Source organism: Microtus pennsylvanicus, chromosome 10 (genome assembly GCF_037038515.1).
Source record: "Microtus pennsylvanicus isolate mMicPen1 chromosome 10, mMicPen1.hap1, whole genome shotgun sequence".
In the NCBI taxonomy this organism is placed as follows: Eukaryota; Metazoa; Chordata; class Mammalia; order Rodentia; family Cricetidae; genus Microtus; species Microtus pennsylvanicus.
The window spans coordinates 80,254,541-80,277,796 of NC_134588.1; the positions used below are offsets into that span (position 1 = coordinate 80,254,541).

General features: G+C 46.5%; 1 protein-coding gene across 2 annotated transcripts in view; it reads right to left on the minus strand.

Moving 5' to 3' along the window:
* The window catches only part of Frmpd2 (FERM and PDZ domain containing 2), a 110,116-nt gene that overhangs the window by 20,159 nt on the left and 66,701 nt on the right, over nucleotides 1-23,256 (minus strand). For both annotated transcript variants that reach the window (XM_075987521.1, XM_075987520.1), the window contains exons 19-27: nucleotides 22,247-22,354; nucleotides 22,042-22,158; nucleotides 19,471-19,622; nucleotides 14,691-14,792; nucleotides 11,502-11,595; nucleotides 10,453-10,538; nucleotides 8,625-8,772; nucleotides 5,114-5,328; nucleotides 1,949-2,047 (exon numbers count right to left, since the gene is read on the minus strand). In XM_075987521.1, the coding sequence (XP_075843636.1) occupies nucleotides 1,949-2,047; nucleotides 5,114-5,328; nucleotides 8,625-8,772; nucleotides 10,453-10,538; nucleotides 11,502-11,595; nucleotides 14,691-14,792; nucleotides 19,471-19,622; nucleotides 22,042-22,158; nucleotides 22,247-22,354 (1,121 nt within the window). The remainder of the gene's footprint in view (nucleotides 1-1,948; nucleotides 2,048-5,113; nucleotides 5,329-8,624; nucleotides 8,773-10,452; nucleotides 10,539-11,501; nucleotides 11,596-14,690; nucleotides 14,793-19,470; nucleotides 19,623-22,041; nucleotides 22,159-22,246; nucleotides 22,355-23,256) is intronic.

A 23,256-nucleotide genomic window follows, 5' to 3' on the forward strand; every position in this document is an offset into this window, starting at 1 on the left:
TTCTTCATGCTCCAAGGAGGAAAGGGGCTCAACCACTCCATGCCTTTATGTAAATCTATGTACTCATGTTTTCTAATCTGGACCTCATAGTTGTTCTTCACAAACAGCTATTTGATAGACTTCCTTACTGCAGCCCTAAAAGCATCTCCATTATTTTCTGTGGTACCAGAAACTGTTGCTTTTCCTCCATGCACTCAGGGAAAGCAGCTGCTGGCTCATGACCACCCAGCAGCTGCATTCAACTTAATGAAGATGTGTTGTATTAGATCATGGACCCCTTGTTCCATCCGGCCCAACTAGCTTATGCCCGAAATAATCACACAGAGATCTGTATTAATTAAATTGCTGCCTGGCCCATTAGCTCTAGCCTCTTCTTGGCTAATTCTTACATCTTGATTCAACCCATTTCTTATAATCTGTGTAGAACCACGAGGTCGTGGCTTACCGGGAAAGATTCAGCATGTCTGACCTGGCAGCTTCATGGCGGCGGCTCTCTGCCTCTGCCTCTTTTCTCCCAGCATTCTGTTCTGCCTACTCTGCCTATCTAAGCTGCTGTCCTATCAAAATGCCAAGACAGTCTCTTTATTTAACCAATGAAAGCAACACATAGAAAGAAGACCGTCCTACACCAGAGATGCTTCAGTAAAGCTAGGGTTCATCCTTACCACCATTGCATACTGTAATGTGGGTGTGCTATTCTGGACAGGTGCCAGAGGCCACATCAGCTCCAGAGCTCCCTGTGGCATCAGCCGAGGGTCCTGTTAGGTGTGTACACTGACCTCCTCCTCTGCTGAAAACAGCTTTCTGACCTACACAGGCTCCCTGTCCTCCAATCTCTGTCAAAGAGCCAATTTCCCAGAGACCAAGCAAGGAGTCCCCAGCAGTTGACAGATCATTTCATATGTCAACTTGACCAAGCCAGGGTACCCAAATTTTTTTAAAACACCACAACTGATATCACTATAAATGTATTTTGGGATGTGGTTAACAAGTTAGTAACTTTTGAGTAAAGAGCATACCCTCTAGGCTGTGGAGAACCTTATCCAATCAGCAGAAGTCTTGAGGAGTAAAGAGTCACTTTCGCCCAGAAGAAATTCCACCTCCAGACTACTATCCTGCTCACACCATACGGCTCACCACATAGAACCTGCGTCCACCCATGTGCTGCCACCTGCTCCAGCTCCTCTGTCCTGCCTGCTCCCCTCTGTGCCACCATCTAAGCATCCCAGATCTCCAACGTGCTGGTTGGCCTTGTAAAATTTACATTAGCCAGCCCCAGAATTATATAAGTTAATTTTTTTAATAAGTTTCCTATCTGTCTGTCTGTCTATCCATCCATATATCTATCCATCTATCCATCCATCCATCTATTCACCCACCCACCTATCCATCCATCCACCCATTCATCCATCTATCCATCCAACCATCCATCCATCCTCCCACCCACCCATCCATCCATCCATCCATCCATCCATCCATCCATCCATCCATTATCTCTCTCTCTTTGTTCTGTTTCTCTGGAGAACCAGACTGATATACATATACAGGCAAAGCCCCCACGTTTCTATGGTCACACTGGCTCTGACCTCTGCCCCAGTCATACTTGTCTGTTTCAGGCTTTAGGTGGGTGGGTATGCATTTTATTCCTCAGTGTGGATACTCCTACACGGAAATTCTTTCACCTTGGTTCTGTGCTCAGAGGACACAGCCTAGAACTTTCATAACCAAAGCCTAACCTTTTTTATATACATCTATAAGATGGCCCCAATGGTGGGAGCAATGGGAACAGGGAAGAAAACAGATGCACTAAGGTTTGAGGGACAGAAGCTTTCCTGCCCCCACTGGAAAGAGCTGGTGTTGTCCCCTCCCCATCCCCAAAAGTACTGATGACCATTTCAGGACCACCAGGTCGAAAGTGAGTGAGGAGAGACAAGGACCCATATCTTACCTGCCATCCCAGCTCCATCTCAGGCAGTGTCCCAGGATGGGGTCGGCAGAGGAGCAGTGTCACTTCCTCTGGAGCCCCACGCAATAAATGGAGCACTTCCTACAAGAAACCCAGTCACAGTCATATCTGGGGTTGCCTCACTGGGGTTTCTACTTTGTACTATTCACTACTCCCAGGAAACCTCCTCCCCTGGCACTCTGACCCACAGCTTGGCTCCAGAGAACTTGGGAAAACACCATTGTAAGCTTAACTCCCCAAATACCCAGGATCCAGGAGCCACAAACTTGGGACCTCACAGCAGCAATACACAGAGGAATTGAGGAATCTCCTCATAATGAGGCTGAGGCCCAAGGGCTGTTCCCCTGTGGAACTGCAATGACTTCATCTCCTCTGAGGAACCTTGCCTTCTCTCAAGACCCTGCCTGCTTCCTTCTACATTGTCCAGGAGTAGTCTTTCCAAAGTACACTCTCCTGCTGAGCCACCTCCCTCCTCACCCCAACCACACAGATCACGGAGCCTGCATGCGCCTGCCACTGCTTTTCAAACTGCCCTTTTCCACCTGCTCATCTTTGTAACACAGCCTAAGCCTCTACAATTCTGAACCTGTGCTTGAGGTGCCCTCTCACTGCCAGAGCACATGGTGCCAACATGGTTTCCATTGCCCGTCTCCACCAGGATCTTTCAACCTCCCCGCCTTCTCCACATTTGGGGCTAGATAATTCTTTGTGGGGACCCAGGTCCTGTGTTTCAAAGGGTGTTCGGCAACATCTCTAGTCTCTCTACCCACCATATGACAGTGGTACATATCAGTTGTGACAACCACAGTTGTCTCAGGATTCACCAAAAGTCTCATAAGAGACAACACCCGTCTCTCTCTTTTTCCCTCCCTCCTCCTCCTTTTCTCTTTCTTTCCATCTCAGCTGTCACGCAGAGAGAAGCTTCTTTTTTTCCCCATACTCCCCATCATCAAGTTTGCTTCACCAAAGATCTATAGCCAGCGGAATTAAATGATCATGGACTAAAAATCCTGAAACTATGAGACAAACCAAGTTTCCCTTTGTAACGTCAGCTTCCTCACGCATTTTGTCACCATCGCACAAACTCACAGCCCCTCTTCCGAGAACCTAGCTATGTCTACAAAAGCCTGGGCTTTTCTTTCATGATTCATCATCAGTAGAGTCTGTGGTTTTCCTGACACAAAGCTGTCTCCTCACCACCACCCCCATATCTACAGTCTTCGGGAACTGAAGTTCCCCAGTAGTGACAGAGATCTGCACTTGGATCACACAGACATTTGAAGAGGAGAACTTGTCATCTAAGCTCACGTGGTTCCGGGAATGCACAGCTCCCCTGTCTCACTCAAGCTTTGAATACCCTGCTTATGTGGGCAGCATGAAGCATCCACATGGGCTTGGCTGGAGGGAGGGACAAGGAAGAGAAGGGGCTTGGTGTGCTCCTGGCTTCCTCTGTTGGGTCATCACAGGATGACTACATCCGCCAGTGAAGGTCTCCTACTGTGCCAGTGAACCCTCGCTACCCATTCTGTCTCTAAGGTTGAGTAGCTGTGCCTACTCATGCCCTGAGGCAGAAAAAGTAGAGAGCTATACTCCACATTACTATGCTCACCTCTAACTTCCCAATCACATGCTCACACCATTGTTAAAGTCTCTTCAATGACAGTCTGGTGTAGGAAGTTCTTCTGTTTGTGTGTTGCTTTCATTGGTTAATAAATAAATAAAACTGCCTTGGCCTTTTGATAGGACAGAACTTAGATAGGCGGAGTAGACAGAACTGAATGCTGGGAGAAAAGGCAGAGTCAGAGAAGCCATGGATCCTCCGCCAGAGATGGATGCCGGTTAGAATCTTTGGTAAGCCACTGCCACATGGCGATACACAGATTAATGGAGATGGGTTAAACTAATATGTAAGAGTTAGCCAATAAGAGTTAGAGCTAATGGCCAAGCAGTGTTGTAATTAATAAAGTTTCTGTGTGGTTATTTCGGGTTTAAGCTAGCTGGGCAGTTGGGACAAACAAGCCGCCCTCTCCCCTGCAACAACAGTCCTTTGCCAATACTCCAACTAACACAGACATTTCCTTGGGACTTTGTACTACAAGTCTTCCTCTTTCTCTCTCTTGCCCACCCACGCTCACTAACATATTATTTTTAAGTATGTCTACAACTGTACATGTGAGCACGTACATGTGAACGCAGGTGCCTGCAGAGATCAAATAAAAAATAAAGGATCAGATCCCCTGGAGCTGGAGTTAGAGGACTTTGTGGGCTGCTGGACACAGGTGCTGAGAACCGAACTCAGGCCCTCTGCAAAGCAGTAATGTGCTCTTACCCACTGAGCCATCTCTCCAGCCCCGCATATTTTTGACCGCAAATAAAACTAGGACAGTCTATGCCACACCATACAGGCAAAGCTATAAATTCAGCGCACAAATCTCAAGGAGAGTGGAAAGGAACCCTCTTTAGTTCCTCCAGCTTCACCTCGCCTCCTAGAATGTACACAGATTGACCATTAGCCAGCACATAAGCCAGGTTTCAGGTTCAGGTTCACTGAGGGGCCTACTGAAAAGCAATGCTTACTTAAGGTCATATATTTTAAAACGGAGATAGAAAATAAGTATGGGCATATCCTGTTGATTGCTTTCTGTAGGCTCCAAGACCAGGTTCAAGTGCCCAAAGTATTCTCTGTGGGGATGGCCCTCAAAGAAACATGACTTACATCAGCTTGCATCCAGATTGTGGTCCCCACCCCCAGTTCCCATCCAGATGTGTTCTCCCCACCCCCAGCTCCCATCCAGATCTGTGCTCCCCATCCCCATTTCCCATCCAGATCTATGTTCCCCACCCCCAGTTCCCATCCAGATCTGTGCTTCCTACCCCAGCTCCCATCCAGATCTGTGGTCCCCACCTCCAGCTCCCATCCAGATCTGTGCTCCCTACCCCCAGCTCCCATCCAGATCTATGCTCCCCACCCCTAGCTCCCATCCAGATCTGTGCTCCCTACCCCCAGCTCCCATCCAGATCTGTGCTCCCCACCCCCAGCTCCCATCCAGATCTGTGCTCCCCACCCCCAGATCCCATCCGGATCTGTGCTCCCCACCCCCAGCTCCCATCCAGATCTGTGCTTCCCACCCCCAGGGCTCTGAGCACCTGGAAGGCAAGGCCTTCTATGGGCTTCCCGTTCACTGCCAGGATGATGTCACCAGCTGCAATGGCTCCATTTTCTTCAGCTGGCTGCCCAGGAAAGAGCCTCTTAATCCTAACAAGGTTGCTCTTGATATGGCTGCCATTCCCTCTCTCCATTTGCATGAAACTGAATCCCAAACCACTGCTGTTCTTCTTCAGTTTGACTTCAAATGTAGGACCTGTAACAGGGGGATTCATGAAAATAGACCCTTTGGTGGGTGACAGCTAGCAGGCCTTGACCTATAAATGAATCATCATGGAGATGATGGCTTCTGTCTTACAGAGAAGTTGTTCATGTGCTAACTTAATGACAAAGTCCATCACACACATGACAGATCTGTGTTGTGTACAGGTAGAATCTACATTGTAAATGCAAACCATAAAGGGCCTTTCAAAGTTTTCAAGTAGCTACATGCTTTTATCTATTTATTTTTATTTTATTTTATTTGTATCTTTGAGACAGGGTTTCTCTGTGTAGCTCCGGCTGTCCTGTAGCTCTTGTAGACCAGGCTCAAACTCACAGAGATCCGCCTGCCTCTGCCTCCCAAGTGCTGAGATTAAAGGTGTGCGCCACCACCGCCCAGCTACTACATGCTTTTAAAAGTGAAAAAAAACAAGTAAAATAATATATATTGCATTTAACTCAATACAGGTGCTCCTCCGTTTACAAAGGGATTACTCCTGGTAAATCTATGAGAAAGACTGTGTCGAGAGTGCACTGAATGACCCTAACCTGCCCAGCATCCTAGAATAGCAACACAGCTGCTGCAGTTTCCCTGGCAACAGTGGTTCTAAGCCACATCTTATCACCACATCCCAGCATCATAAGAGACCCAAGTTCCAAGCATGGCCTCTTCTAGAGATGTGTGACTTTCACACCCTCGTCATGCTATGTTGGAGACTGCCTACATATCTAAATGACTACCACATCAGTATACAATCAACACAAAAGATGACTGAGATGTTAGAGACTGTCTACATATCTAAATGACTACCACATCAGTATGCAATCACAAAAGATGACTGAGGTCATCTTCATTCTTCTCGCAGACTAAATCTTTGAATGCTAGTTCACTGCATTTTGATTGCCACAATCCCAATGTTTTTATTTTTTTTATTTTTCCTTTTTTTAGGCTTTACTTGTTACTTTTTAATACATTTTTCTTTTTTAAAATTGTTTTCATTGAGCTATATATTTTTCTCCCCTTCACTACCATCCTCTCCCCTCCCCTTCAAACCTATCCCATGGTCCCCATGCTCTCAATTTACTCAGGAGATCTTGTCTTTTTCTGCTTCCCATGTATATTAGATCCATGTATGTCTCTCTTAGGGTCCTCTTTGCCGTCTAGGTTATCTGGTATTGTGAACTGTAGGCTGATTTTTCTTTGCTTTATGTCTAAAGGCCACTTATGAGTGAGTACATATGATATTTGTCTTTCTGAGTCTGGGTTACCTCACTCAATATAGTGTTTTCTAGATCTATCCATTTGCCTGTAAATTTCAATTGTCATCATTTTTTTCTGCTGTGTAGTACTCCATTATGGTGGCTCCCCTTTACCTGCTCCTGTAAAGATTGTTGCCTCGGATGTGCTCTGACTGAGGTCACTGGCTCAGACCTGTTCCCACAGATATCCCTGGCTTGGGTCTGTTCCCATGGAGGCTTGGGCCCAGTCCCTAGCGGTCTCTGGCTCAGATCTGCTCCCTCAGAGGTTCCTGACTCACACTCGGTCCCAATAATCCCAATGTTTTAATGATGTGGGAGAGTCTTCTGTTTTGTGTTGATTTCATTGGTTAAATAAAGAGACTGACTTGGCCCTTTAATAGGACAGAAAATTAGGTAGGTGGAGTAGACAGAACAGAATGCTAGGAGAAAGAAGCTGAGTCAGGCAGACGCCATAGCTCTCCTCTCCGAGATGGATGCAGGTTAAGATCTTTCCTGGTAAGCCACACCTCGTGGTGCTACACAGATTATTAAATATGGGTTAAAGCAAGATGTGAGAATTAGCCAATAAGAGGCTGGAATTAATGGGCCAGGCAGTGTTTAAAAGAATACAGTTTGTGTGTTGTTATTTTGGATATAAAGTTAGCCGTACGGGAGCAGGGCGGGAACGCAGCCCGTCGCTCCTTCAACATTTTAAATGTTCAGCAGTCAGTCACACATGACAGGTGTTTGCTGTACTAAGCCTTTAAATATAAACAACCAAATTTATATGTAAGGATGGAGCTTTAGACATAGGCTGTCTGCTTATAGCATCCAGGAAAGCTTGTATTACATATACATGGAGATGTGGCATCTTAATCCTGTTTTTGTATATGCAACATGAAATTTTATGTAAACAGATCGGGGGACAATGATAGTCAACTCTGAAGAATGTTCTCCCTGCCATTTTGTTTGGCCATGTACACTGACCATAAGACCAGTCTCTTCTGGACCACAGAGATGGACACAGCATTGGGCATCTTGGGAGTCTAGTAACCATAGGGAGTCTCCGGGCTTGCCCTGGCTTGTCTTCACTAGTTTAGAATGTAAGCAGTGAACAGAGGGACAGAGCCTTGGCTTGCACATTTTTGCTAGAGCAAGAAAGGAAATAACGGAAGCAGAGAGTGAGGTCTGCGGCATGAGCGCATCTGCCATTGCCACACTGGCTTCAGCTGCTCCATGTTTAGCTCATTGTCTGAAGTTTCCATTTGGAGTGAGCGAATGGAGGAGTGAGAGGGAGAAGAGGCAGCCTTGATTTAAGGATGACGTCATCACCATGCATCCAACCTGCCTCACAGTTCCTATAGCACGGCCACAGCAACCCCTACAGAAGGAGTGGGATATGGTAAGCTCCAGCCCATGGTGTTTTGTGGAAACAGGCCTTTCCCAGCAGGAAACAAAATCACGTGGACATGAGGTGAGGTGGCCCAGCAAGAGATGCAGTGTGTCCCTCTAGCTTGTCACAGCTCTGACTTTTTAAAGGATGCTACAAACAGGGCTAGCTTCCTGATTGTCGTGTCAGTCCCAGAGTGTCTAAAGGATGCTACTAAGAGGGTTAGCTTCCTGATTGCTGTGTCAGTCCCATGATGTCTAAAGGATGCTACTAACAGGGCTAGCTTCCTGATTGCCAGTCCCAGGATGTCTCTGTTGCAAGTGCCTGGCTGGAATGTAGAACCAATTGTATTTGAAAATTCCTGACCCTTTCACCTCCGTTTCATCCCTAAATATTTGTGTATAGACATGAATATTCAGGAGGGTGATCAGGAAACTGCACAAGGCTTGGGAGCAGAATTATTGGTGGTAGTCATGTGAGCACAACGTATTATTGTTTTTCAAAGAACATTCCCCCCAGCTCAGACAATGATCCTGAGCCACGCTGCTGTCTTTTTTTTTTTTAACCCAGAGGAAGCCTCCCTATCTTTCCCCTCTGACCTGACAATTCTACAGCAGTACATGATGATGACAATAGCAACGCTCAATTCTCTCTCCTCTTACCATCTGTCACTGAGACACAGCTTGCAGGCCTGCCAGACCGGGCTGTTTCCAGGGAAACAGCCATGTGCACGTCTCCCATCCTGTCATCAGTGGAAGGACTCGGTAGTGCAATCCTGGGGCTTCTCCTCTCTAAGACCAGCCGTGCCACCTAGAAAGATGAGTGGACAGACTCAATTTGCACGTCACACAGCAACCACAGAGCTTCTTTATTTTCTGCTGCTTCCACTAAGCTGCTCTATTTGCTTCTCAAATCTAGCCTTGCCCTACATGGGGTACAGATTGGCAGATGCAACGGTAACCAGACAAGTGCCGCTTGGAGGTGATGTGTGTACCTCAGTGTCGGCATGTTCGGTGGCAAGCTTGCCTCCTCTGCCCCTGGTTTGCTCTCCCCACCCTCCCTTTGTCTGTGATCCTTTGGACCTTGGAGTCATCCCCCATCAGCATCTCAAGAGGCCACACTTGGAGTCATCCAGCTCTCCCCCTTCTGCCTCCGTGCTCCTTTGGTTTTAAGGCTTATGAGTTCTCCAGCAAAAGTAACTCCCTTGGAACCTCTCCATTCCCTCTCCACTGCCAGGGACACTGCAGCAAGCTCTAACCCGGCTTGCTGGCCCATTTCCATTTCTTTGTCCACTCCCAGCACGGTTATGAGTGAACTGGTCTAAGACACAAAGCTGAATTTGCAATGACCAGTTAAAAGTCCCCAGTATCTCCAATTATCTGAATCCCAAACCACGGGATGGTCTCCCAGGCCCATGCTGATCGACCCTCCTCTATTTTTCCTGGCTTGATTTCTTATCCTTTTCCCGACCGCATCTCAGGCTCTCATTACCCAAAATGGTTCAAACGCAGTGGCTGGACATCACCAGGTAGTGAATTAGAAGTGCCAAGCTTCCATTTGGGGCACTTGACCATGACACCATAATTCTGCTGCCATTGTCATTCAGCACCAGGCCCAAGACCCCACAGGGGCAATTCTTACTTGTCACTGCTCAGGCATCCAGACATGTTTTCTCTAACCACGTACATAAGGAGGGCCTAATAAACAGACGGTGCTAAGTAATTATGAGCCCTTCTGAAGATATGAGGTGAGACTTCAGCTATGCCCAGCAGTCAAGTAGAAGGCAACTGAAATCTTTTCTTTCCCTGTTAACTCCTCTATCACCAGGAGAAAGCCATAGAAATAAGTGGCTCTGGATACCCGAACAAATAAAGGGCTCCCATGTGAGTCAGATGACAGAGCCCCGTGACAATCCTGGAACCCTGCATGGGCATCACACAGACTACAGGGTGCACTGAGCACCTCTAGTTCCCAGTATCCTGAATCTCTACCTCACTGCAGTGAACAGAAACCCCGTACTACCCAACTCAGGTCCTGGTGGGTGTAAGTACATGCAGGGTGACAGACAAGGACATGATCAGGGAGATGGGGGTCACTGTGGGCAAAGTGTGTAAGAGTCAGAGCCGGACTGCAGGTGCTTGCCCTGGTCAATGGGGTTGGCACAGGCAGGGGTACAGCCAGAGACAGCCACCAGGAGCCTGTGTTCAGCCTCAGTTCTGTTCTGCTGTCTGAGGCTCAAATCAAAGCAAGCGACTATACGCTTTCCAAATCTATTTAAAGGGTGTGAGGTTTTCTACTTTAGAACATCTGTCTGCCACCTCCTGGCTTTCACATTCTCATAGAAAAATGGTGTTGAGATGAAGAGTGAGAAAGGAGGAAAAGGAGACTAAAAAAGTCCTGTTTTATTCCTCGGCTGCCTCGTTCCTACCTGGAGGCAACTGCTGGAAAGCTCTGGAAGTAAGGAAAGGTCCCCAGGAACGACATACTCACCTGCCCAGGACCCTTGAGATACTGCACAGCCTGCTTGTGAGTGAGGCCGCACAGACTCACTCCATCCACCTGCAGAAGCCGGTCACCTGGAAAAGGAGAGCTGGTCATGTGCCCTGTCCCCCAGGGATGCTAGAAGAACTCTCTTTAAGACTCCTGCCTATGGGGTAGGAAGCAGAGCTGCCAGGTGGCCCTGGGCTCAGCAGGAGCCTGCATGAGCCTGAGCATCAATTGCCTCTCTGGACTTCTGTGCCCCTGGGCCTGTTCCTGAGGCACAGGACAAAGCAAGGACTTGAAAGCCTGTCTATTATTGGCTCATAGAATGGCCAAGTCAGGTCTTGTCACCCTTGTCTTTCCTCCCATTCTCCTGTGAAACTATTTTTTTAAACATTTTCAACTCACTCGGGGTAATATTTATATCCCGAGGATGTTTTCTGTTTCAAAAAAGGGTCAGGGAAACAATAGCTGATGCTAGAAATACTGGAGCTCAAGTGGAAGCAGAAATAAATAATATCTCCAGTGGCTTTTTCTGGTTCAGTTGCACAATTTCAGGGAAGAAAAACCACTCTTTCCTTCAGAGCAACAAGAAATGATCCAGGCCAGAGAAAACACTCACAGTGCCCCTGTTCTAAAGTGGGGTCACCAATGGCAAGTGTGTTTTCTAGAGGAGGGCACCTCATGATATCCCCCATCTGAAGCGAGGTCACCAATGCCAGTTTTACTGGAGGAGGGCATAGAGAAAGCTCACAGCTCACAATGGCACCCATGCTAAAGTGGTATCACCGGTATCGGCCCTGTCCTCCTAAGGAAGCAATGCTCTCCTCCAGAAGCAAGTTTCTATTACGTTTCCTACTTGATTTTTATTATGGGCTTTAGACCACTGCCAACTGATCAGATGGGTGAAGCAGATGAAATGCCCTTCCCCCACCCTTCCCAGGCAAAGACCTCAGGCCCTGGAGAAACGGGGCTCTAAAACTGAAATGAACAAGGCTTGAGCTTTCCAGGATTCAAAACCACAGAAAGCAGAACTCCCAGGATGACATGGCCCTCACCCTGCAGGATCTGTCCTTCCTTGGCAGCTGGGCCTCCAGGAATTATAGACTTCACAAAGATTCCTCCATGAGGGACACTTGTGTTAATGCCACCCTACAAAACACAAGACAATACTGAAAACCCATCTATCCCGTCTGGGATGCCTCCCAAGCTCCCTCCCAAGAGAACCCACCTCTCCCTCACAATGATCTAGCCCACACTGACGGTCTTCTTCCTTCACCCCAACAAACCCTCCTCCCCAGTGAACAAGATGGTCACAGACCATAGCAATACAGGCTGAGTGACAAAATCAAACCAAGCCAAGCCACAGGGGGCGCAAGCAGAGTCCTGTGTGGTACACAAGATCTGTGTGCCACAAGCAGCGTATACTGGCTTGCCCTAAGGGCTGAGGACTTGTGTCTGGCACACCCTGTATGTTTGCATGTTTGTGAGCACAATATTTCAATAGGAAAAATAAGTTTAACCTACTCAGTATCTTGCAACTCTTTTCTTTTTTTCTAAGATAGGATCTCTCTATGTAGCCCAGGCTAGCATTAAACCCAGGTACTTACTCTCCTGCCTCCTAAGTCGTAAAGTTACAGGCATGTGCCACTGTGCCTGCTTCTGCAATCTGTTTTTTAAACTTGATAATAGAGTATAAACCTGCAGGTCAAAAGATCAAGCTCCAAGGCTGCTTCTTTATTCCCATTTACTTTATAAAGGTAAACATGCATAAAGACTGATATTTTATTCATGGTATTTTCATTCCTGGTCAGTCTCTTACTCCTTTCCTGCCTCCACTTCCTACCTCACTCCTAACAACACAATCATAGTGAATATGCACTCAACCACCTCTCTTTGCTGCTCTCTTTACTAATTCAATCACATAGAATTGACAATGGACAGCCAAGCCAGCCAGCGGAGACACTCTGTTTATGTTGGACCTTGACTGTTCCTCATAGGCCTTGTGTCATGGCTCCTGACTCAGCGCTATTGGAAGGCAGTGGAACCTGCAAGAGTGGAGCAGAGTGGCAAGTCTTTAGGCCACAGGAGTGAGCCCTTGAAGAGGCTAATGAGACCCCATTCTTCCTCTTTCCTTCACTTCCTGGCCACGAGGGAGAGGCTTTATCCACCCCCTCCTTCCACCATGATATGGTTCCACAGTCCCAAAGCAGGAGCCAGCCAATCATGGATTGAAGCCTCTAAAACCACAGAGCATAATGGACCTCTTCACTTTGTAATTTGATTATGTTTCTGGTATTCATTATAGTGGTAGAAGCTCATTAGCAGACACTGTGAGCCAATGGAATTCTATGCAAGGCTCAAGACTCCTCGGAAACTCTGTTTCTAGCAATGCTAACACAAAACTTCAAAGTGGCCAACCACCTGGAAGGGGCCTATGATCTGCTCACGATCCGGCTGCTGCTGTGAGCTCTCATAGCCTCGCCTTCCTTGCTATTGGTTCTCTACCTCTCTAGCTCCTCAGCTGGCTTAGAAAAGCATCCTGAACTTGCACGGAAACCATGCAGTTCTCCCATCCCAGGGAAACAGATTTTAGTCTGTGTCGTGCTATTTAGTAGCTGTTGTATCTGATTACAAACACAGACCAATCCAGCTCAGCTAGGTTATGTGTTGTGCAAAACAGTGGTTCGTAGTCAATATTTTCCATATGGCTTTCTTCTCAAGGAATACCTGGTGGAAACCTTTCTAGTGGGTGGAGCTAGTACTGATTCCTTTGTTCTTGGGGACACCAACTTGGATTCTATGCAGTGTGCCAGAGCTAACCTTTTCTCAGCTGATCTGTACTCAGTGTCTTCAATGCGCTTGTCACTGATGGCAACACAGCACCCGACACATTCACAAGCCCAGCCTTTCTCAGTGGAATCCACATTTCTGTGTCTGTGGGCCCAGAATATGCGCATTTTTTCATTACAGTAGATTTGCCAGCTTGTGTCCTAACGTGAATGTGTGTAATGATTCATATTTCCACCAGCTCAGTGTGACAGTACCCTTTTCTGTGTCACAACAGCTATATTTGGCTAAAGTGACAGTTATAAATTCTAAAGTTTCCCTTTAACTTGCCTGTAGCTTTTCATGGGTTTCAATGCCTTTTATTTGTTTAATGGCCATTTGGATTTAAGGGAGACATTTCAATGATTATTTTTAAATGGAACTTCTCCAGAGACAATCAGTGTTCTTGCTAGCCCAAAGAAATCACCAATCTCCTGTTGGCATGTGCATATGCATATATCTGAATATCTAAATTTTAGCAAGTTTTTTAGATGAGAAATTGCTGTGTTTGGTGTCTCATGATGGGATTGTTTTATCAAGCCAAGAATAAATTGGCCATTTTAGTCCCAGCCTGTTCAGTCCCTATGGATGCACAAACCGTTTCCCAGTGTTAAAATCATCTGCTGGCGGTTTAGCAATTCAAGGATCCTTGCTCTAGATGCACAAGGGAAGCAAGGCATGCTCTCTTCACTCTTTTTTCTTGGTTACCTGTGAAAGTTTTCACTGTCTTTGACATTTCCTTATACACTAGAAATTTCCATTCTCTTTCTTTGAATTCAACAGTGTCATCCCGGAAGTCCAGCCCTTTCCCAAGGTCTTAAGTTATGAGTCATATTCAGTGTTCACTAATGCAAGCAGCACCTCCCCAACAATCTGAATCTGTGTGCACCCCTTTGTAGACACCATTTACTGTACCCTTAGGAGATTGGTTACACGGGGAATCTCCCTTCTTAGACATCTGCCAGTGAAGCTCAAAAGCCAGAGGCAAAATGTCAGACGCGTGGAAAACCTCAAAGACTGAACTTTGCCCTGGCCTCTGAAAGATGGAGCACAAGTTTATTTCAATCTTACTTGGGAGGACAGTGAGTTTTCCACTCACCTTCGGTTTCCATCCATGAAGTTCTACCTTACTGCCTCTTTTTCTGTCCAGCTGAAGCTTGAAGCCAGACAACTTCACCCAGGTTCTCTCCCTCACCTCTTTCTTCTGTTGCTCCTCCTCAGAACCTGCCCACAGCGCAAGCTCAAGTGGCTCTGTCTCCAGTTTGACTTTTGATTCTCACTCCCTACAGAAAGCTCAGTTTATCCCTCACGTACAATGTGCGCTTAAACACAATGAGCACATTATCAGGGCAGAATGCCCTCCAAGGCTCTGGACGGATAGCGTTTTACTCTTTTCCAAGCTCCCTAAAATGTCTTACTGTCACGCTGAATCCAAGGGTTCCATCTTCTTTAACCAGCTCCACAAAGTAGATTTCACCAGCATTGGTTTCTCGAGGCGATGGAGGACAATAACCAGCAGCCTGTCCCAAACAAACAGAAAAATGAAGCCATAAGGCACATGCCCTATCTCTGCAGATACTCAGTTCTCATTCACTACCAGGAGCCAGTAGCACTGCCTCCAGCAAGAGCATGAGCCCAGAGAGACTTCTCCAGCTTTATCAATTCCTACCCATGGGACTCTCTCGGACCCCTAGCCCCCATTTCCTAATCCATATAACTGGCCTCCAAGAGTGCCTCCTACCCGTGAAAGTCCTGGTACGTGGCAGGGACTGAAGGAATGCAGAGACTTCCTGTCTGCCCTCACTTGGCAAACATCCATGCCAGCACTGAAGCTGTTCAGGTCCTTCCTCTATCACTCAACACATGATGGCAGCCAAGTACAGCATGCTGGCTACCAGACCTACAGCAACTCCTGGAGGCAAAGCAAATCTCAGGAGGACTTCTGACCATTCTTAGCTAGACTGGCCATGTTATGGTTGATTTTTCAGTAGCTAAGGGGTTTATGGAAAAGATCATACCATGTACCAGGCAATTTCCTTAGTACTTGTGACAATAACTATATAAGATTTGTTCATCCATTCAACTATTCATGAGACATTTATTGAACACCTGTTATGACCAGGGTTATGCTGTGGTCTGAACACCTCCTCCACAAATCATCCTTAAATTTAATTACAATTGATATAATTAAGAGATGAAGCTTTCTTAGGGATTATGCCATGAAGTCTTATGACTGCATTGCTGTGGGAAGAGGCTATGTGTAAAAAGGAGGAACTTGTCCCCATTTTTTCTTTCTGTCTCTCACGCTCATGCGCACTTTCCCTCAAGTCAGGCCTCCCACTGATGTGGGAGTGTCATATATCAATCTGTTGATTTCATTGGTTAAGCAATAAAGAAACTGCTAGGCCCATTTGATAGGCCCACCCTTAGGTGGGTGGAGTAAACAGAACGGAAGGCTGGGAGAAAGAAGCTGAGTCAGAGAGTCGCCATGATTCTACCATTCCAGACAGATGGAGGTTAAGATCATTCCTGGTAAGCCAGCTGGTGGGCTACAGCAGATTATTAGAAATGGGCTAGTCCAGGTGCGATAGCTAGCCTAGAAGAGGCTAGATAGAAATGGGCCAAGTGGTGTTTTAAAAGAATACAGTTTCCGTGTAATTATTTCGAGTAAAGCTAGTCGTGGGGGCGGCCGGGTGCTGGGGACGCAGCCCGCTGCCCCTATTACAACATCCCACCATACATGGGACAACACAGTAACCTTCACCAGATACGGCTTTTCCATCTGGGACATCCCAGCCGCCAAAGCATTATCCAAATAAGCCATTGTTTGTAATTCACCCATTTTATTAGGGCAACAGAAAGGGGGGGTATGAAGGATCTGGCACAGCTATGATGATGAGACCCACCTGCCCATGATAAATTGCTGTCTAGGGGGCTTGAGTCTCTTAGCAGGGAGATTCTCAATCACATAACCAATAACTTGCGTGGTAATAAGTTCATGTAGCTATGATTAAAGGGAGTGTTATCAGCTGGACCCTCAGAGATGCAGCCGGTATAGGAAAAACTGGAACACAAAGTGAGGTCCGGCAGAAACATAAGTATTGTGGTATATTATTTGTGTGATAATAAATAAAGACTGCCTGAAGGTCAGTGCAAAGCAGCCACACTAGTCGGCCATACAGGCCAGACAGTGGTTGCACACACTGTTATTCCCAGCAGCCACACTAGTTTGCCACAGAGGCCAGATAGTGATGATGCATGCCTTTAATCCCAGAAATAGAGATGGGTCTCAGTCTTAGTCTGAGGATTCGTGGAGGCAGGATTGCCCATTTTCGGTCTGAGGTAGAGGTAAGAGCTAGTAGTTGGCTGCTTTGCTTTTATGACCTTCAGGTTGAACCCCAATATCTGTCTCTGGATTTTTATTATTTGTGCTACACATAAGCTCAAGGGCACATCTGGAGTTTCCACAGGTTGTGTTAAGCTGAGTGACCATTGCGTCTAGACAGAAAATGCTCCCCTTGCTGTCCATGCTCCACTGTCTCTATGTGCTCTATATTCTGAGATTCCTGGTCCATGTTGAAAATACTGTTAACTCACTGGAAAATAAATAAGCTGAAGTAAACTAAAAATCATTATTTCAACAGAAGAGCTTCGGGAGAGTTTGGTATAGAACAGAGGAAACGTAAGGTATTTCAAGGACTCCACACTCCTTCAATCTTAAGGAATGAAACAACTGCATGGATGAGATCCAAAGTGGGCATGTAACATCACTACACTACTGGCTATCTGACCACAAAGCTGGTCACAAGTTCCAAGAACCTGATGATGTAGGTCCTATAGATGTTCAGTCCCCTCTCAACTGCCCCTAAAACCAGCTTGCAGGTTTTCCACCCTACAGAGCCCTCTGCTGAGTCCGGCAAGAAGGGAGCCTTCTACAGAGCAGCCTGAGAACATGGTTTCTGCTCTCAAATCCAACACCATGGATTGCGGACTCAGATCTACCACTAACCCCCCTGGATTTTTAGCACAATCCTTTTCTCTTTGTGCCCTGGGTAAAAACACTCCAGGAGGAGTTGACAGTCATACTACCTTATATAACTGCCACCGAGCTTTCGTGAGATCTCTCATATAAAGTGCCCAGGATACTGCTGAACACATAAGCAGGTGGCTGTTGCTATCATTATTATTCTCTTTGACTATGCCCACCTCTGACCTCAGCTTCCCAAATGCTGGGATTACAGGGGTGAGAATCTGAGTCCAGCTGTATCCAGCTCATCATGCCTGTGCTGTGTGAATGAGCATTATGGCCAACTAAGAAGATATTAACAATAAAAGATCCCTACTGCATGCCAGACCTTAGTGCTTGGGGACAGGACATACGACATCATAACAAAGCCCCTCAGTAAAATGACTCCTACTTTAAGGAACCTGTGAAACAGCGTGAGTAGACAAGTCTCTGGCCTCCTCTGGATCTTCTAACCTGAATCCCGTCATTGGAACCAAGGATTTTCCAACCTTTCCCCGAACAAGGCATAAGGTCCTCATGTGAGAAGTACCTTCCTTGTGCCCAGATGAAACTGCGAAGGCTAAGGGTCAAGGATCCAGAGAATCAAACTAACAGCCTCTTTAATGTCCCCCAGTGGACTCCTGCCTTCTGCTTAGTTATAGTTCTCCATTTACACCAAACCTCCTATAGAATACACCTCGGTTTAACTGTATCTGTGGGTCTTCTTTCTGCACAAAATCTTCTGTAAAACATATATTCAATAAACATGTATGCTCTTTTCTTGCCAACATGCCTTTGTCTCAAGGGCCCTATCCAATAATTCTGCCCAATGCCCATAGCATGCTTCTCTGAACTGTGAGCGAGAGACCTGCCTGTTCTGTTCTTTGCTGTATTAGCAGCTGACCAGAGCCTCATACATATGCAGTGGTTGATGAGTATCTGTGGAATGAAAGATAACTTTGCTTGGTTGAAGCCACTGAGTCCGGAGGAAGCAGTAGTCCCACCTAGATTGGAAAGAGTATGTGGATTCCAGCTTGTCCTGTGGCTATGCATGGCTAGCCCTCCCTTGGGAGTAGTTCACAAAATGAAAACCACTTGAATGTCATAGCTTAGCAGTGATAAGCTCAAGTACCATTTTCCCCAATACTTGGGCCAAAGTGACAAACCCAAACAGCTGCTCACTGGTGAGTACAGGCTTCATCTTTGAGGTCCTTGTGGACAGACATTACTCTTCTTCCTCCACGAGAGAAACACGGGAGACATAGAGCAACCTGTCTAGAAGCTTCAAAAGAATGAGAAGGTCTACGTACTCAGCCTGGGCCAGGGAGGAGAGTTAATGCCAAGCATGTTTCAAAGGTTCTGGCAGTTTTTAGAGGAAGCAATGAGCAGCATCAGAGCCTGGGGTAGAAGCAGTAGATTCTGTAGCTACTCCGAACCTGGAGCTGAGAGGGGCAAGAGGATGATGGAAGCCAGGAAGTCATCCCCTAGTAAAGATCAGCTGGTAGGTGCTCTGTTCATCATTGAGGGGGTTCCCACCTAGGTCAGCACATGGCCAGTGGCACGCTTATCCCTGTTTTTGGTAGAATTTTTCAGGCTAGTGTGAAAGCTTCTTCCAGGTAGAATCAACTAAAATAGCCAATGAACATGAGCTGCAAGGGACCCAGAGCAAAAGAAAAGGGTTGACCTGAGAAGCCATGGGGGACTTGCTAGCAGTAACTAAGAAGACAGCAGGCAATGCAGAGCAGAGACTGAAGCCAAAGCCACACTTTGTTCTCTTGCTCCAGGGGGCAATGGTAAGCACAGAATTATTTAGCTACAAGGACCAATTAGAAGTCAAGATTATAAGACATCTAGCAGTCAATGCCTTGCCCCAGCACCGACCAATCCCCTCACGTTGGCATTATGAGAAATAGTTCTAATAAATGAGTAGGAACACTTGAGGCTCCAACTGAGCCCTGCCCCCCAGTGTCAGTAGCTCTACCTGCTTCCCATGCTGGGAAGAGGTTAAGCAACTTGTAGCTGCTTGACAGGACACATCAAGAGCACAGGACAGCATAGGATATGGGAGTACCACTGGACTCCACAGACTATATTCTCTTTCTTCTAGATTCTAGATCTTAGACCAAGAAGATTCGCATCTTTAACAATAGAAGGGAGGATGGAGGCCCCTGCCTGGGTTATGAACTCTGCACCTGAGCCATTTCTGGTCCTCTGGCATTTCTGTCCTGGTCACGTGTGTGTGCTGACTCTCTTCCCTGGCACCGATTGCTCAGGATATCAGTACAGAATGTGCCAGAACTTGCTGTACTATTCTTTTCTTCACTGGAGATATTTCCAAAAACACCTAAAAAACAAGCCAAGAGGTCAATATTTGGAAAGACTGGCATATTGGTAGCATCCTATGAGACATAGAATTTTTCCTTGAGTGACAAGAGCTTTTAGAGTTGCAGAGGATGCTCTGAATTCATCATTTCATGAAGAATGCTGCATTCAGAATAAAGAGAGGGTTTTAGAAGTGATCAGAAATGTAAATAGAAGTCATTTGTGTTATCCAGTTATGAAAACATGAGAGCAAGGAGAGTGAAGAATGCCAGCCCCTCTTTATGAAACTCCTGTCATTCATGTGATGGGAAGAGATATGAGAAGAAAAGAGATGAGGAGAGGAGAGGAGAGGAGAGGAGAGGAGAGGAGAGGAGAGGAGAGGAGAGGAGAGGAGAGGAGAGGAGTGGAGTGGAGAGGAGAGGAGAGGAGAGGAGAGGGGGATGAGATCTTTTCATCCTCTCAACAGGCCACCAGGAAGGTGTTATCTCAGTTTAATTAGAATCAGATTAATTATTTAATGAATTAATTAAAACAGAATCAAAAGGATGAACTAGCTTGTCCCAAACCCCATACTCTTAGCTCTGACCTTCAGCAAAACCATGAGGAGCACAGCTGTTACCAGCATGTGACAAAAAGACCAACATGAGCTATACTTGGTAATACCAGGCTCTGGGCTCCTCTAAGAGACGGCTGCTCATGGATTCCTGCTTACTCTAACTGGCATAGAACAACAACAACAAAAAAAACCATGAAATGGGAATCAATAGGTAAAACCTGAAGTGGAGACCCAAGGGAAAGTAGCACTGCTCCCTTTCTGGACCCTCTCTCCTGTCTTCCGAGTATCCTTCCTTAGCCTTGCAGTGTGAACTGAAGACAGTGGCTTCCCAAGAGTCCTCCAGGCCTTCGGTGCCTATGGGACAGTGGAAGCCTCCAGCCTCATGAACTAAGTAAGCAGACCCTGTCCTCATCCCCTCCAGCGTGCAGGCAGCCACCACTGGCAGCCAACATCACTTAAGCCAGTCTGAAAAAAGAAACCCTTTTACAATATACAGTCATTCTATCAGTTCTATTGCTCTAGGGGGCCCTGACCTTCTGTGGGTGGCTATGACCCAGTTTATAATGGATTTTCATAGCTGCTCATGATGCGCTGTTAGCTGCTGGCTCCTAGGGTCCAGTCTAGAGCAGCTGCCTTAGCAGAAGACCATCGCTAGACCTCTCTCCCAGCAATAGACCAGCTCAGTAGAAATACCAACTGTGGAAAGTCATGCATCTGACATGTAAATGGGCCACCCCAGGGAGATGGCACGTAACTGCCAGGCAGTGGACACACCTGTTGTCTGGAATTCTAATACAAGATTGTGGTCCGAGCACTTAGATTTTGGATCCCAATTTTTATCATCTTGACCACCACGATAGGCTGTCCTTAGGCTACACTGAGTTGTGATTTGATCGTCTGGAATTATTGCCCGACAACACAAGAGGAGAACTGAATGCCCTCAATGTGAAAAGTGTGAAGGAAAAGCCCGATATTACTGACCTGCTTCCCTAAGAGGTGTCAGCATTGTGACATCCAACAGAGACAGTGATCTTGAGGCTGGCATGATAGAAGTGCTGGGGCTGGACCCTGAGGAATGGGGAAAGACCCTAGTGCAGCTACCTGCAGGGAGGGTGAGAGGAAGCCACCAGGGGACAGTGTGTGCATGCACGCACGCACATGAGACTGCTTCTCCAAGGGCACAGCAAGTGGAGCGTCTGCATTCAGAGATGAGCCTGAGTGTGTAGGCCACCTCCTGCAATTTACAAACTCACCCAGGCTAAAAAGCATCAGTGGTCCTTAGTAGCCAGGATGAGAAGTGTCAGCCCCTTGCCCTTCCCTCTATCAAGAACCCCACCAAAATGCCCCCAAACAAACATAACATTATTCTTTGGCCTAAACATCTGTTGCTTGGCTATTGTTCTTAAGTCAAGAGATTAAGTAAAGAAGGCTTAGACAACAAGGACTTCACGGGTTGATCTGGAACTGCACAGCAAGAATACGGTGCTTGCAGTGCAGATGTAAACTAAAGACAACCTCACCCTCCTTCCCAGAGGCACAGGTGATTGCTCCACCTGAGCCCAGCTGTAGACATCTTAGACTTGAGCGTCAATAAGAACTCCCTCCCCATCATGCAAGGAGAGTGGGTGGGAACGCATATACACTGGGTGTATCCACCATACATAATGAGGAGGCTGCTGCCTTTCAGAAAGACATGCAATCCTGGGACCCCGCTCTGGCTCTGAGATTACACAGCATACTGATTTGTGCCGCTGGGTTGCCTCCTTGCGAGACAGGACCATATTTGCAGGGAGTTACACAAAAGACCTACATGGAGCTCTGTGTTTTGTGTCCATGGTGGTAACAGAGGAGGCTGTTCCATTGCTGAAAGTAAGATGAAATGTACCTTTTGACTGTGAGATGATTAATTCTATGTTGTCAGGGGAATTCTGGATCATTCTAACAGCCATGTTGAACGTGAAGCCCTCAAGGCTGATGTGATTCAAGGCTAATATCTTTCCTCCTGGAGAAAACAAAAAGACTCAATAACTCCAGCAAAGAAATAAGAAAGGTTACTTAAGACATCTCTGGTGACTTAACTTAAGGTGTACCTGGTTTGATCACTTTAGCCTTTTCTGCTGGTCCCCCAGGAATAAGGGAAGATATGAAAATGCCAGGCTTTGCTTGGTCTGTATCTTCTCCCTCGTTAATGACAAAACCTGTAATCCAAAATGGCATGTAATAATAAGATGATGCTTAATGACTTTGTTGCTCAATAGCTACCAAGTGGCATGACTGATAACTGCATCTGAATAAGACGTCCTCTTTACCAACCATAGCTAATGATAGAAACGCAACCCTCCAATACAGCTGGATGAGACAGGACTTGAAGTTGCTTGCATCCATCATCAATCAATATCTCTCTCTCTCTCTCTCTCTCTCTCTCTCTCTCTCTCTCTCTCTCTCTCTGTGTGTGTGTGTGTGTGTGTGTGTGTGTGTGTGTATTTTACATGTGTGGAAATTCTCATGCATATGTGTTCATGCATGTGGGGCCCCAGAGTTTGATATTTGAAGTCTTCCTGGATTGCTCTCTACTTTTTTTTCTGTTTATGGGTGTTTGACTTACATGTATGTCTCTGTACCACATGTGTGCAATGCCTGTGGAGGTCAGAATGAGGTGTCAGATCTCCTGAGATTGAAGTTATGGTTGTGAGCCATAATGTGAGCTTTTGTCCCTTCACTTTGTTTATTGAAGCTGTCTGTCACTGAATCCAACGCTCACTGATTTCAGCTAGTCAAATTAGCCAGCTTGCTGGAGGAATCCCTGGCTCAGCCTCCAGAGTGCCAGGATTGCAGGCATAATATGACACACACCCAACCTTTTTATGTGGGTGCTGGGGAATCTAAACTCTGGTTTCACACTTACACGACAAGCGTTTCATCAGCGGCACCATCTCCCCAGTCCCAGAAGAGATGATCTCTAACAAAATACCCCGTCTTAATGTCTTTTTTCCTAAATGTTTTTAAGGATTTTTAAATGTGGTGAATAATTGAAGATACAAAAGATTGACTACTCCTCTCCAACCTGTGCAAGGTGTGTGGGGAAGGGGGATTTTATTTT